Source organism: Euprymna scolopes, chromosome 15, assembly GCF_053919585.1.
Source record: "Euprymna scolopes isolate OS-2025 chromosome 15, ASM5391958v1, whole genome shotgun sequence".
NCBI classification, from domain to species: Eukaryota; Metazoa; Mollusca; class Cephalopoda; order Sepiida; family Sepiolidae; genus Euprymna; species Euprymna scolopes.
The window spans coordinates 27,399,943-27,416,077 of NC_136496.1; the positions used below are offsets into that span (position 1 = coordinate 27,399,943).

General features: G+C 32.7%; 1 protein-coding gene across 2 annotated transcripts in view; it reads right to left on the reverse strand.

Moving 5' to 3' along the window:
* LOC145293754 (intermembrane lipid transfer protein VPS13B-like) overlaps positions 1–16,135 on the reverse strand; it is a 260,242-nt gene that overhangs the window by 141,679 nt on the left and 102,428 nt on the right. For both annotated transcript variants that reach the window (XM_080140245.1, XM_080140246.1), the window contains exon 16: positions 6,100–6,317. In XM_080140245.1, the coding sequence (XP_079996371.1) occupies positions 6,100–6,317 (218 nt within the window). The remainder of the gene's footprint in view (positions 1–6,099; positions 6,318–16,135) is intronic.

Genomic DNA, 16,135 nt, shown 5'->3' on the forward strand with positions numbered 1-16,135 from the left:
ATACTATTAAAAATAGCATAGTAACATAGATGCACAAGCACTGGTTTTTCAATTTTTTTAAAATGGCACAGCTACAGCAAGAATAAATCTCTTTATGGATAAATTCATGTTATCGAAGGAGGAGCTAAAAATGTCTAAACTAAACACTAATATGCCTCTGAGTTGGTTTGGTCCTCTCTCTTCAAGACATCTAACTCTACTCTAATTCAACTCTACACAGTTTTTCATTATTTCTTATAACTAGCACTTATTTTTTTACGTATGAAACTGGAAGATAGCCTAAAACAGTTTCCTTCAGTTATAATCCATTTATTTATTTTACTTTTCAGATTGGAATGTCAGTAAAAGCACAACGTTCTGTTTTAACCCGTGGTTCACAAAATTTGCTGGTCCACCTTGTTATTTGGATGAAACAGCACCCCAACTTCATGACAAGTCATCCAGTTTAGTTATTTCCTTGAAAACAGTTATCCCACTTAAAAAATAGTGAAGTTTCTAAGTTAATTGCCAAGGAAATAATTAGTATTCGGCAAGCAGTTAATCCACAAATACCCTTAAGGTAACATTATATAGGTCAGAAGGTCAATATATTTTGCTATAAGAGGGCCAAACAAATTGACAGGAAATCTCTTGCAGCAATCAAAGTGAAAAGAATGAAGGAACAGCTAGACAGACTGTTTGATATATCTTCTTGTAGCTGTAAACTTTCTGCCTTGAGATGTGATGACTTTGCAATAAAGTGCAAAACAGAAAATTGTCAAACAAGGCACATAATCTGCACTTGTCCTCGTAACAAGGAGATCAAATTAATTCTATAGATTCACCTACAATTATGTTCCTTTTTTGTGGAAAATAAAATAATATATTGGTATTTATTATGTAATCTGGCTCTATTATTAAACATGCAAAAAGCCTAACAACATTTACTGGTCCTTTGGGGAAACTTTGTATCAATCAAGATTTGCCTTAAGTAGAATTCTAAAAAATTAGTGTCCCTCCCGATCATCATTATCTGACAGCAGAAGAAACAAATAATTTAAGTGTGAAGAACTTTTTGAGTATGCTGTTGGCATTTCTTATGGAGAATTTAACTTGGAAAATTGGGCCCTTGAATCAAGGAAGATGGCTAACATAAGCCACAAGATTAATGTGTTTATGAACTAGAGTTGTCTATCATCAAACACTATGATAAATTAAACATTTTGGTCAAATTTATCATCCAAGTGTATGCAGTTAGTTGGTTTGAGATCAAAACTGACAATATTTTTTTTTAACCAACAACAGTATATTTTAATATGATTCAGAGAACAAAACAGTTAACTGAAATCCAAATTACTGTTTTAAACTGTTCCAAATATAGTGCTTTTGCACTACTTCCGGAAAATATAATATCGATGATAAACTCAGATGAATTGGATGTGAGAGAAGAGGGCATTCAAACGATTTTGTCCATTAGGTAAACAAATATTTATCCATTAAATTTTATTAGTTTTCTTAATAGTTAGTTTTTTATTCATATTACATTGCAAAAATATAAAAAATAAGTGTTTTCAAATAATAGTTTTTTTTTTGTGTTATTTTTCCAGAAATAGTGAACAACTAAAAAAAAAAAAAAATGAAAAATATTACTGCTATCAATTTTGCAGCCACACACTGGTCAAATTTGATTGATTTTTCTCAAAAAGTTGTATATGGGCAGGAAGCAAGACATTACATTATTACACAGTCATCATGCCAGCAAATAAGGCCTTCATTTTCTGCAAAAGGAAATTATACAGAACAATTTAGTTCTATTATAAGTTTATATTATTGCTTCTAATAAAAAATTAAAATACATGGTTCTGTAACTTATATCAAGTTTTTATATTGTGTAATACATCTCCACATATCTTTTTAAATTGTGAAATTTAAAAGACTTAGTTGCTAATTAGCTTTTTTTACAATTTTTGTTTAATTAATGCAGTAAAAGTTTAGATATTTTGATAGTTGTGATTCATAATTAAAATTATAATTCATGTATTTATTTTTATTTCAATGTATTTCATATAAATATATCAATTTTAATTGAATATTTTATAAAAATAGTGAAATTTCAAAGTCAGTGTTGTGAAAAATACAATTAAAATGAAGGATTTTCAGCATTTTTCTACGCAATTTTTAAAATCAAATGCTCAGTTTTCTGTTCAAGATGGGAATCTAATTTTTGGTATATGTTCTTATCACATCAAATCCCAACTATCATCACCAGTGCCGCCATGTTGATTTTCTGAAATAAGTGCAAATCGACCTGCCCTAATGTCACAATGACATGGGTGCTTCTATAGAATTTCCCTTATATTAAAAAATGAAAATAAAGAAAAATCTGCATGATGTATGTACCTGTGACAAAACAAAAATATCATATTCCAAAAATCATATAAATTAATGAAGTAGTTTTATTTTAAAATAAAATATGAAATTTTATGAGCACCCAAAGAGTTTCTGATATTTAAAAAAAAAAAAATCTAAAAAAAATCAAAGGAGATAACAATTCATACTTACTAGATTTGCTGTAATGCCTACGAATTCCCATTAATCATGTTTTTTTTTTTTTTAAATAAAATTACTAAATCAATTTATGTAATTTTTAAAATATATTTTCATTTCGTTACAAGGACATACATCACAGAGATATTACTGTGTTTTTGTTTATTAATGTAGGGGAAATTCTGGACAAGAACTATGGTCTGTCATAAAGTCGGTCAGTTATAAGTTGGATATGTCATAAGTTGAAACAATGATTGCTTGGATGGCTATTCTCATCAGCTGATGTAATGTTCAATCATCTTCAGGTGCATCTAAGAGAAAGTCTTCTGGAAGTTGGAGGTTCAATCCTAACTACAGACACTAATCACTAATCTAATATATAAAAGCAAAATGGGTGTAAGCATTTGTGCATGTTCATGAAAGGTTTTTTGCATCAGGCTTTTTGCATACTTCCCAGATTGTAATATCTTGCATTCGCAAACGGACATTGTCTATCTTTTTTTGATTGAGTTAAACAAAATTCCACCATGCTGTTGTCTGCAATGTTTATTTGTCTTTTTCGTATGAATAAAGCGAAACTATTGGAATGCAACTGCCTAGCCTTCAGGCCGAGTAGTATCTGTTCAGGGAAAAACCCTTCATACTGAGACAGTTACTATTTATTTGGATACTGCCAGAGAGCCCCCTTTGGGGGGGGGGGAGATGGTTATTATTAAAAACAACCTTGTGTCTAATTTGTTTTCATGGGAAGTTTAAAAACAACGCCATTTCTGTAAGGACTACATTAAATTTGAGTGCTTTAGACTTCTGGTCGCATCATGGAGTAGCGGTAAGGCGTCAGATTTTCTTTCACTTTCTTTTCCACCTTCGCGTCACGGGTTCAAGCCTGCCTGCCTACTACAACTTTTTTTTTTTTTTTTGCTTAACACACACCTTCAAACACCCAGACAACACCGGGCACACAGGCTAGTTTTATTATATGGAGAAATATCATCGCCGATGATTCACTGGTCACGTGGCATTGATAAAACATTAAACTTCCACAATAGCTTTTTTAAGCTGTAGGATGAATGTATACAGACATATTTTCACAATAATAAATGACTGCAGAATATCAGTAAACCATTTTTTTATTATGCTCAACACATATCTCTAAACATTCAGTTTAGTAATATATAAATTAACACTTGTACCTGATTATTACTGATGGATTTGGTTTGGTTGTTTTGTTTTATGGCATATGAACCCTTTTGGATTCAATTATTTTGGTAAAAGTTTTTATGCTTCAAGTTATTTATATCTTCAAATATTTATTCATGGTGTTTGGTTTGATTGTTTTGTAGAGGAAAATTGATGTTTTGTTTTGGGCTTTGCAGAATATGACTGAATTTTTCAAAAGGAAAGAAAAAAAAAGCAATAACATCAATGCTTGGTGCATTTTTGGTCAGGAAGCCAGTATCTTTAGACAGCCTGACCTGGTAGCACCAGTTTCTGAAAGTTAGAGATTCAATCTTTATTATAATAACATAAAAATTAACACTTCATGATAATGGCTGATGAAATAAGAACAATTTGCTTTGTTCAGTTCCAAATTTCATATCGGTTCTTGAGTTTCACGTTATCAGCTTACCAAAAGATGGGAGTATGCATTGGTCAAAATTTTGTGAAGAAGAAAGATGAGAATAATAGTCCGAATAATTTCAAATAACAAAAATAATAAAATTTTAAAACATAACTACCAGAAGGTTTAAAATAGATAGAAAAAGAACAATCTTCCCCTCTGGAATCAATAAAACGATGCACGTATTTGAATGTATATTTATTTACCTCATTTGTGTCCAATCAGAAGGTTAGACATAAGGTCATATGTGATTTTGAAAAGCCACCACAAAACGATTAGAGCTTTATAGCCTACAAAATACCTGAGCAGTCCTGTTGGCATTTTCTGGTAGTGAAACTTTAGCTGATTATTGATAAACTAACCCTTTCTCAAAGAGAAGATAAAGCCTGGGAAGAGGAATATCCTGAGATTTAACAAGACTATAATTCACCCTGACTTCAAAAAAAAGTCACTGTCAGACTGATTATCACAAGTATTGTAAGGTATGGTTTTGTGTAAAGGTTTTGAAATCTCCGACGAGGTTTAAATTAGATACTTAAGGACAAATGATTATACTATTTATTTGGTTGTTTTGTTTTATGGCATATCAGCCGTTTTCGTATTATTTAATGCAAAATCCGGTCATTTTGGTAAAAGATTTTATGCTTCAAATTCTTTATATTTTCAAATATTTATTGATACTGCTTAGTTTTTTTTTTTGTTTTTTGTTTTTTGTAGACCAAAATTGCTGTTTTCATTTTTGGCTTTGCAGAACATGATTGAGTTGAGTTGAGTTAAGGAAAAGAAAAAAAATAATGTTTAGTGCATTTATTGTCAGGAAGCCGATATATTCAAAGAACCTGATCTGGTAGCAGCAGAGTTAGATATGAAAATTCTCAAATTCAAAAATATAGGTTAGGGTTAGTGCACTTATTGATCCATGCTATTTTTTAAATAGTATTTTCAAGTTTAATTAAAGTTTTATGACATCTGTTTTTATTAAATTGTAAGGTTAAAGTAATAGGTACAAAATACCCTCCCCCAGAAACATGGATCGTCCTGCCACCCTGCCACCCTACCACTGCAGCCATTCCGCTTGCAAATTAGTTGTAGGCTGCCTCCAATTGTGAGGCATCATAGTTCAGTTTCCAGATAATGCCAGTTCATCAGGAGAGAACATGCACCATTTCAGAGCCAACCGCTCGACAGATCTCCACGTTATACTATATAATAGAGTAGAAATTTTCTCTGTAACGTTGTTATAGCTCTTTAACTAGAACTAGACTCTATTCAGATTAGGTACATATAAAAATCTACTTCGTACACGATTTAGGCTAATTATTGGTAAGTGTTTTCAAAATAATATAAAAAAAAAACATGTTTATAATCAAATCTATCGATTTCATATTGAATGTGATTTTCTGTCTATTACTTATTTCGTCGCAGGAGTAGAAGTGACTACCCCCTCCACACAACTGATGGAGACGTTTTTATTTTGGAAAAGTTTATGGTGCTAATGCACTTATTGATCTGTGCTATTTTTTAAATAGCATTTTCAAGTTTAATTAAAGTTTTATGATATCTGTTTTTATTAAAGTGTAAGGTTAAAGTAGAGAATAGATACAAAACACCCTCCCCTCGCCATGTTAAGAATGGCTTTCTAAATAATGACATTATTTCAGCACAGATCAATAAGTGCACTAGTACCAAAATATGTAACAGAAAAAAAGTTGACGTGAGAATAAACAAGTTGAGAAAACGTTTCAAAGTTTTTGAGATGAGGATTGGTTGTTTCATTTGGATTATTCGGACTACCTGAAGAAGGTCAGAGGTTACATCGACCAAAACGTTCTGAAAATCACACTCGAAATGAGAATAGTTCGAAGAATCCAAATAATACGAAGATGAGAATAGTAGACAGAATGAAATACAAATTATCAATCTTCATTTCAAAATTTACGAAACATGTTTACCTGTTTAAGTGAAAATGAAAATCGCATGGTATGCATATCCAGATGAAGACACAGGGCGAGCGAAGAAACATTGTCCGAAGCAGGTGGATGATATTTGGTGGAAACAGCAAGCGTGCAGGATACACTGCCTGGCTTGACGAGGGAGAAAGCTTTCCGAGCTGGATGGAGGCTGTACATAGAATAATTGCTCACGGTTATTGTCCACGGAAGTTTATCACCTGAAAAATTAAAGAATAAGTAAATAAATAAGTAAAACTAATCAAATTATAATCAATATTGTTGATCATTTTAATAACAGATGAAAGCCGGAGAGTTACGGTAGAATAAAACAGAGACTCAGAACAGGCATGCTTCCTAACAAAATCAAAGAGTGAAGTTGGTAAAATTTTACACGATGCCAACCAAAAGAAATGATAAGGAAAACAGAAAGAATCTGAGATACGTTGATGAATAGAAGAACTCCAATAGATGGTAAATCCATGAAAAAGTACAGATCTTGATATATGAATGAATATAGTCACAATGACGCACCCAGGCATAAAATAAACAACATTCCTAGAATGTATTCTAGACTTGTGTTAAGACCAATTGGGCGAGAGTATCAACCCTCTACACTAATGTTTCCCAACATTTTTACATAGCAGCACGCCATTGAGTTTATTTAAATTTTCACGGCACACCTATCATAAAAAGTTAGTATTTTTTACTCATAAAGCCTTTTTGCAATAAAATAGAAAAACAATTCTCTACAATTATAATTGCAACTTTGTGTGTGTGTGTGTGAGAGTTCGTTCCTTATAGACTTTGAAATGGCTAAACAGATTTTCTTTAAAATTTACAGAAATTTAGTGTACAAGTCTGGGAGTGATCTTAGTTAAGTTTTGTCTCGGAATAACCCTATAATCAATAATCAAAACTGTTATTTTAATTTATCTATCATCGGTTAAACCCATTTTTCCATGTCGTCACTTAGCGACAATGATAGAACAACGGGCCATGAAAATTCTACTGCGGGTAAGTTGATAGCGTGTTTTTTTTTTGTGTTTTTTTTTGCATGACGTGGTCTGTAGGTTCAAACTCTGCATGTAAATTTCTTAATTTTTTTTTTTTCATTAATAGCAAAGAATTTTATAAAACTTGAAAATTTACGTGTTTTATTTTAAAAAAATTTGCATGACATGGTCTGCAGGTTCAAACTCTGCATGTAAATTTCTTAATTTTTTTTTTTTCATTAATAGCAACGAATTTTATAAAACTTGAAAATTTACGTGTTTTATTTTAAAAAATTTTGCATGACATGGTCTGCAGGTTCAAACCCTGCATGTAAATTTCTTAATTTTTTTTTTTTGTTGTTAACTGGAAAGAAGCTTAAATAAAATAATTTTATAAAAGAAAAACAGTAGTTTCTCTACAGTGCAATGTAGAATAACATATATTTTGGACTAAGTTATTGCATGGAGGCATGTGAGGCTTCCTCCTGGGTGATTTCACAGATTTCAACGACAATAAAAATATAGGAGTCTGAAATATTCGTTGATCATCATTCAATCCCAGGTAATGCCGTGTCTCCCTGCTAGCATTATATAACTTGAATTTTTATTCACATAAATCAACTGTATTCAATATTTGGTATAGAATAATAATGGTGAATGTCAGTGGACAGCTGTGCCTGGTGTTTTTTAACTACTGCTGCAATATGTGGACGAACGTGAGAGAGACACACAGTCTTCTTCAATATTTTAAAGTCTTTCATAATATTTTACTTTTAATGTTGTTTAGGTAAGAAAATCCCAGTTCATACAGTATGTAGGCAGTAAGATTTTGATGACTTTTAGTTAAAGTTGGAATTGAGCGGTGTCATCATGATTAGAAAATTAAATATTAAATAAAATAAAATTAAATGGCTTGTAGCTATCATCTCTTCGCAGCACACCAGTAATCATTTCACGGCACAGTGGTTGTGAACCTCTCCTCTACACGCTACGGTCGACATCTACATTCTGTCAGCTGATCTAGATCTCCTAAAGCTCTTTCGATCTGGTCTAAACCATGACCTGCTTTCCAATGTATTAAACTGGTAATTGTCCTTAACTGTTGCAAACCCAAGACTGTCCATAAACTGCCCATGTCGTAATATTCACTGACACTTCTGAAACTGCTGGTAAACTAACTCTAAACATATTAACCCACATTGTTCAGTGCTCTGTCCTAAATCACTGTCTCACCTTGATTAACAATCCTATTTCAGCTTTCTTGTGCACCTTGGCAAACGACTTCCTCTCCATTGTTCTGCTGATAAACTTATTTCCCCCTTTTTTTTTTGTCATTTTCTTTTCTCTGTTTTTATAAAGAAAATAGAAACTGATGGAAAAAATCTGAGATATGTTGGTGAATAGAAGAATTCCAAGAGAAAGATCATGGCATGTAAATCAACGAAAAAATATGGATTTTAACACATGAACGAATATAGCCACAATGACGCACCCAACAACATTCTCAGAGTTTGTTCTAGACCTGTGTTGCGACCACGTGGGCAACAGCATCAACCCTTTACATGCTAAGATACAACATGGTTGTTTTCAAGTTCAATGTAAACAAATTCTTGTTGAGCCATCTTCTTAAATAATCAAATTCTGTCAAACTTCCACCATCATTACCAATCATAATGGTGTTGTTTCACTATTCAATTGACACTCATTAACTCATGTCCTTGAGTAGCCTTTCAGCCTTGATAAGTAGTGACTCTTGAGTAAATAAAAAAATTTAAAAATTGCAATGACCAATGCCAGGTAGAACAACTAATCTAATCCTCCACTATATAATAAAGACCAGTATGTATATGTTAGTGTTGGGAATGATTAATCTGAATTGGAAAAATCAGAACTTTTGGAGATATCTGAGTTGGTATTGGAATCGGAAAAATGCGTACCTATTTTCCGATGCCAAAAAACGATTTCTTTAATTATCTTTTTTTTTTATTTGATTTGTTTTAAAACAAAATCTTCAACAGCTGGTAGTAATAAAAAAAAAATATTTTTTGATATTAAACTACTAATAAAACTAACATCTATAGATCATCCCCATCGTAAGTGTGTTATTACATTTGAGAAAATATATGCACATTTAACATGTGTTTTGCGGTAATTGGGGGAAAAAAATTACTTTATAGTTAAATATATATAGATTTATAAAGAATCGGAATCGGGAAAAATATTGGAATCATCCCATCATTAGCCATATATATATATATATTTAAATGGGCTTTTCCGTAACCACAACCAAGGTAAATGTTTCTTGCATGCTTTTTCCATTACGGACTCCCCCCCTTTTTTTCTTGCTATTCAAAAAATGCTACATTGCCAAAAGTGTGTTTATTCATAAAGTCTTAAGAAATGCTGGTTTCTGAAAATTTTCAAACGATATAATGCTTGAAATTGTCAAACTGGACATTGAAACTATTGTAACATAAAATGAAATACACTTTTCGTTGCCATCAACACCTTGAAGTCTTGATTTTGCACATACAGTATATATATTTTTTATTTACTTTATATATATATATGCATTTTGCAACATAAAATTGAAATAAATCAATGTTTCGATCTAATGTTTCTGATTGAAGACGTTAATTTTATTATTGTATCAGTAGTAGAACTAACAACCAGTTTACTATCTAACATATTGCACGGCTTTCAATTCAGTATATATCTCTTACTAAGTACTTTTCTATTCTCACTGGAGTATTGAGCACTGTTCGATTCAACATTACACTTAATAAAAGTAAAATTATATTTGAATACATAGCTGCCATATTTAGAATATTAAATACATTTGGATTCAGCATCTACCATGCCCCAAGGACACTAAGCTCTATTTTATGTAGCATATACTATGTATTGCTTTTTCTAGTGTATTAATATGTTTTTGCTCCAGAGTTTGGTTCAGATTATTGATCGGGGCCAAAAATACTAAATAAGTATTACTAAGTGTGCTTTTAAAACTTATTTCATTATCTGGGCATATTCAATGCTTTTTCCTTCAATAATTACAAGAAATACACTTTTCGTTGCCATCAACACCTTGTCTTGAAGTCTTGATTTTGCACACACAGTATATATATATATATATATATATATATATATATATATATATATGTTATTTTTTTACTATAATAATTAAATACCTACAGACACTAGTGTTTCATTCTTTCGGGAACCTTCAGTGCAGGGTGTCACGATTAACACCAGTCGAATGATTCGAACTCGGCAACACGAGACATCTCTGGCTCGATTAGCAAAGACCGTATCCATTCGGCTACCATTAACTGCGTGAAATAACGTTGAATTTAAACATTTTTAATTTTTTTAAAAATGTTCTTTATGTCAATCAGACAGTGATCTAATCGTTATACAATGATCTATGCAGAAGAGGTAAATTGACCGATTTTAATTCAACTGAAAGTGCTCAACGATAAGAAACGAATTTGTTAAATATATAAGAGCAAGTAATTAAAACAACATGTTAAAAACGCTTTGAAAAAGAGTTAAAAACATTTAATTTGAAAAGGAAACACTAAATAAGTGGATAGTCCTTAATCCGCGGAGTTTCAAAGAGGGTAGGAATTAGCAAAAATGCAGGATCGGATTTTGCTTGCAAAAGTATTTGATGAAACTACAAGTAAGTCAAAGATCTTACTTGATAACAAAAAGTGAAGCAGAGGGAATAGGGTGAAGAAAAAAGTGATTTCACGTGAATGAATAGTCTGGTGAAGGGTAAAGTATCCAATGACGGTAAAATCCAAAAATGCAAATCCAAGAAAGTTATTTAAATTTCTCTCTCTCTCTCTCTCTCTATATATATATATATATATATACACTAACATTTCAGCCCGGCGTTGCCCGGGTGTTTGGAGGTGTATGTTGAGCAAAACAAAAAAGAAAAAAAGAAAAAGTGGTGGTAGGAAGGCAGGCTCGAATCCGTACTACGAAGGAGGAAAAGAATGGGAAAAAAAACCTTACGTCTATGCTGTTAAGACTACCACCAAACCGGAAGTTACATTTTTTTAAATTAAGGCTAGACAATCGAAAGGAGAGGATGACTTTAAAAAATATCGGCAAATAAAGCGACCCTGTAGAAAAGTTCCCAGTTGAAAGTGAAGATATTAATGTTTCTAGCCAATTTTTCGATATTTGTCGTCTGAAAAGTTGGACTTTAAAACAATACTGATCTTGGTAAAATCTGTCGCCTCTGTCAAAAGTTTTAGGCAAACATACATACATACATACATACATTTATATATTGATAACTAAAACTTTTTGACCCAAACCGATTAAAAAGCTTGCCATATCTCTGAATACCCTTTTTGTCAAATTTCAAATGTTTAGACCAGAAATTGTCTGAGTAATTTGGTAGAAACCGCAGCGGTCAATTTTTTCTAACTTTGACCCCTATTATGACCCTTTAACATTTATTGTTTTGAGCTCAAATCAAGTTATTAAGTTAGATCCATGTTCAAGGAACCTATATTTAAAATTTCAAGTGTTTAGACCCAAAATTGGCGGGGGAGTTTGGTAGAGTTCTCAAAGGTCAAATCATTAAACTTTGACCCCTTTAACAGCCAAATTTCTAGCCAAAAACGGATTACAAATATTTTCCCAAATCTCAGTACCCTGTATATCAAATTTCGAGTCTGTAGACTTAAAATTGAGAGAGTTATTGCGTAGGGAAATGTAGACACACAGATACGTTCACTTTTATAGATATACTAGCATTTCAGCCCGGCATTGCCCGGGTGTTTGGATGTGTCTGTTGAGCAAAAGAAAAAAAAAAAAAAAGTGGTAGTAGGAAGGCAGGCTCGAACCCGTACCGCAAAGGAGGAAAAGAACGGGAAAAAAAAACCCCGACGTCTATGCTGTTATGACCACCCCCAAACCAGAAGTGACATTTTTTAAAATTAAGGCCAGACAATCGAAAGGAGAGGATGATTTTAAAAAATATCAGCGAAAAAAACTGATCCCCCCCCCCATAGAAAAGTGCCCAGTTTAAGGTGAAGATATTAATGTTTTTAGCCAATTTTTCGATATTTGTCGTCTGAAAGGTCAAACTCCAAAACGATACTTATCTTGAGAAAATCGGTCGTCTCTGTCGAAAGTGTTGGGCAGACATGCAAACATACATACATACATTTATATATTAGTAACTAAAAACTTCGACCCAAACCAATGAAAAAGTTTGCCATATCTCTGAATACCCTTTATGGAAAATTTCAAATGTTTAGACCAGAAATTGTCTGAGTAATTTGGTAGAGATCGCAGAGGTCAAATTTTTTTAAACTTTGATCCCTATTATGACCCCTTAACATTTATTGTTTTGGGCTCAAATCAAGTTATTAAGTTAGATCTATGTCCAAGGAACCTATATCTAAAATTTCAAGTGTTTAGTTTGGTAGAGTTCTCAAAGGTCAAATTGTTTAACTTTGACTCCTTAACAGCCAATTTTTGTCCGAAAACCGATCACATAGATTTTCCTAAATCTCAGTACCCTGTATATCAAATTTCGAGTCTGTAGACTTTAAATAGACAAAGTTATTGCGTAGGGAAATGTACACACACACACAGACGGACAGATACACAGACACATTCACTTTTATAGATATATAGATAGATAGATAGATAGATTAAACAAAAATATATACGTATACATAAATATATATGGAAACAATTTTGTGTTTATTGTAAACGTTTTTACGCAAATATTATGCATGTATAAACCATGTAGAATATCTATATATTAATTTGCTTGTACGTACGGTGTCACGTCATCATCATCGCAAACATTAATTAATGAAACGCGTCATCATCATCGCAAACATTAATTAATGTGAATTATCTCCCTTTATTGTTCACTCTTTATTATTTAACGATGCCTTCTGTTTATTATTGTAGGAACGTTTATTCTATTTTATTCAGTAATAAATATATTTTTTACATTTAACGTTACGAGTTCGGTTTTTTTTTTTTTTGTTTACTGTGCCACTTTATGTTTTTTTTTATTTACACAACAAAAAATATGTTTCGAAATAAATGTTACAAAAGTCAAGAATGACTTTATTAAATAAATAACCAAAGTCACCATTCGCAAATACACTGAGTAACATAGTCAAAACATATTTTACGTCTTGTTCTGTTTTGCTTTACGGCATATCAATCTTTTTTCGTGTTATTTAATGCCGAATCGAGTAATTTTGTAACATTTATACATCTTCACGTTGTTTACATAGTTATTATTTATGTTTTGTCTGTTTTATTGGCTTCTTTTACAGGCATTCATCATCTTCTAATGCCCACCGACAGAGCATACATATTTAAATACTATAAAAAATGGACACAACAATTTTTTTAATATGAAATAAAACACTTAGTTTCATTACTTACAATTTAATTTATTTAAAGAAATATTTATTTCCTATTTAAAGATTTTCAGTATATTTTATTTAACTGAAGAAATATTTATTGTTCATACATATATTTTTTCCATTATTTTTATTACATTGTTAGGTGACGTTTCAGAATAGTTAACCCCCCTCCCCATATTAAGAATGGCTTTCAGCATGATTCTTACAATAGCGGTATCAAAGTTTATTGCTTTTTCTCATTTAACAAAATTTATAAAAAAGATACAACCCCCTCCCCATATTAAGAATGGCTTTTGACATGATTCTTACAATAGCGGTATCAAAGTTTTTATTTTTTTATTTTAAAACAAATTATACAAAAAAAAAAAGATACAAGACCATTAATTTTTTTTTTCATTAAATCGCTATTTAGGTGAAGGTTCAAAATAGTTAACCCTTCTCCCCATAACCGTTTTTTTATGCAGTAAAATACTGTTTCAATAATTATGGTTTAAATAAATATTTATTCCTTATTTAAAGATTTACAGTATAATTTATTTAACTGAAGAAATATTTATTGTTCATACATATATTTTTCCCTTATTTTTTTTACATTGTCAGGTAAAGTTTCAGAATAGTTAACCCCCCTCCCCATATTAAGAATGGCTTTCAGCATGATTCTTACAATAGTGTTATCAAAGTTTATTGATTTTTCTTATTTAACAAAAATTATAAAAAAGATACAAGAACATTTTAAACATTTTTTTCATTAAATGGTTATTTAGGTGAAGATTTAGAATAGTCAAACCCTCTCCCCTTATTAAGAATGGCATTTGTATTATTTCAGCATGATGCTTACATTTTTCTTAATATAAAAAAAAGATACAAGAAAATGTTAAGCTCTTTTTTTTTACATTAAACTGTTAGATCAAAGATCGGAATAACTTACTTTATAGCCAATTAGCCAGCTGTTTTAGCATTTAATACCTAATAAGGTTTTCGCTTCAATTGTCACAAGCAGACGATATCGATTCAAAGGAGGTAATTCGTCAACAATTGTTTTAGCCGAATTTTACGGTAAAGTGTAGTGGATTGGTGGATATATTATACATATCCCCCAGTTTGTATTCATTTGCTTCCCCACTGAGCAAATTAGGCACAAGGCCGTTTTTTAATGTGGAGAGAGAGAGGGAGGGGGGAGGGAGGGAAATGGGGACCAGCACCCGATGTGGGTGGGAAATGGGAGTTGGATAGGAACTGTTGGTATGAAGAGTTGCCCCTACATTGACCAAGGTAGATATGTGGGGTTACCCCCACATATGGTCTTTGCTTGCAGTATCTGTCGGAACAGATGGTATTTATTTGCTCCCCCACCGAGCAAATTAGGCACAAGGCCGATTTTTAATGTGAGGAGTGAAGGGAGGGGGAAGGGAAAAAGGGGACCAACTCCCGAGAGGTGGGAAATGGGAGCTGGTTAATGGTCAGGCATGTGGGGTTGCCCCCACATCTGGTCTTTGCTAGTCATAGCTTGCAGTATCTGCCGGAACAGATGGTATTTATTTGCTCCCCCACTGAGCAAATTAGGCACAAGGCCGTTTTTAATGTGAGGTAAAAACCAGCTCCCCTAAAAGTAGGCAAAAAGGGGGCACTCTGGTTACCAAAAATAATAATTGTCCCAGTATAGAGGGTTTCCCCTCCATTGACTGGTACAAATTATCTTAAGTGCAGTATCTGCCGGAACAGATGGTATTTATTTGCTCCCCCACCGAGCAAATTAGGCACAAGGCCAATTTTTAATGTGAGGAGTGAAGGGAGGGGGAAGGGAAAAAGGGGACCAGCTCCCGAGAGGTGGGAAATGGGAGCTGGTTAAAGGTCAGGCATGTGGGGTTGCCCCCACATCTTGTCTTTGCTAGTCATAGCTAGTCATAGCTTGCAGTATCTGCCGGAACAGATACTACACTTTGATCTTGTCGCCCGGGCCGCAAAGGGCGGGGGCCAGTGTATCCCCCAAGTTATTCATTTGATAAAAGCAATATTTAATGAGAATGGTTCTTCTTGCCAGGCAATGGGTTTACCTGAACCAACAGGTGATCCTCCAATAGATAATATGACTCGAAATACAAACGGGCCTAATGTTGAATTGTTAAACAATGAATAATTAGAGGTCTTTAATACTATAATCAAGGCTGTCATGGCAACTGAAAAAGAAGCCCCACACAACAATTGCTTCTATTTAGATGCCCCAGCCGGATCAGGAAAAACCTTTTTATTCAACATGTTATATGATTACTTCACCTCCAGCAGTACTGTAACTGCCACTGCGGCATAGCTGCAATGCTACTAACTTCAGGGAAAACACTCCACAGTATATTCAAACTACCTATACCCCTGACAGAAAACGGTGTCTGTAACGTTTCTCCTTTATCAGAGCATGCTTCTTTTTTGAGAAAGGTAAAGGTATTCATCATAGACGAAGCCTCTATGATACCTAATCATGCACTGCTTGCTATAGATAGATGTTTACAAGATATAATGGGTAACGATAAAATATTTGATGGAAAATTTCTCATACTTGGAGGTGACTTCAGGCAAATTTTGCCAGTAGTGCCACATGGATCACCTACATCTATTATAGACACCTGT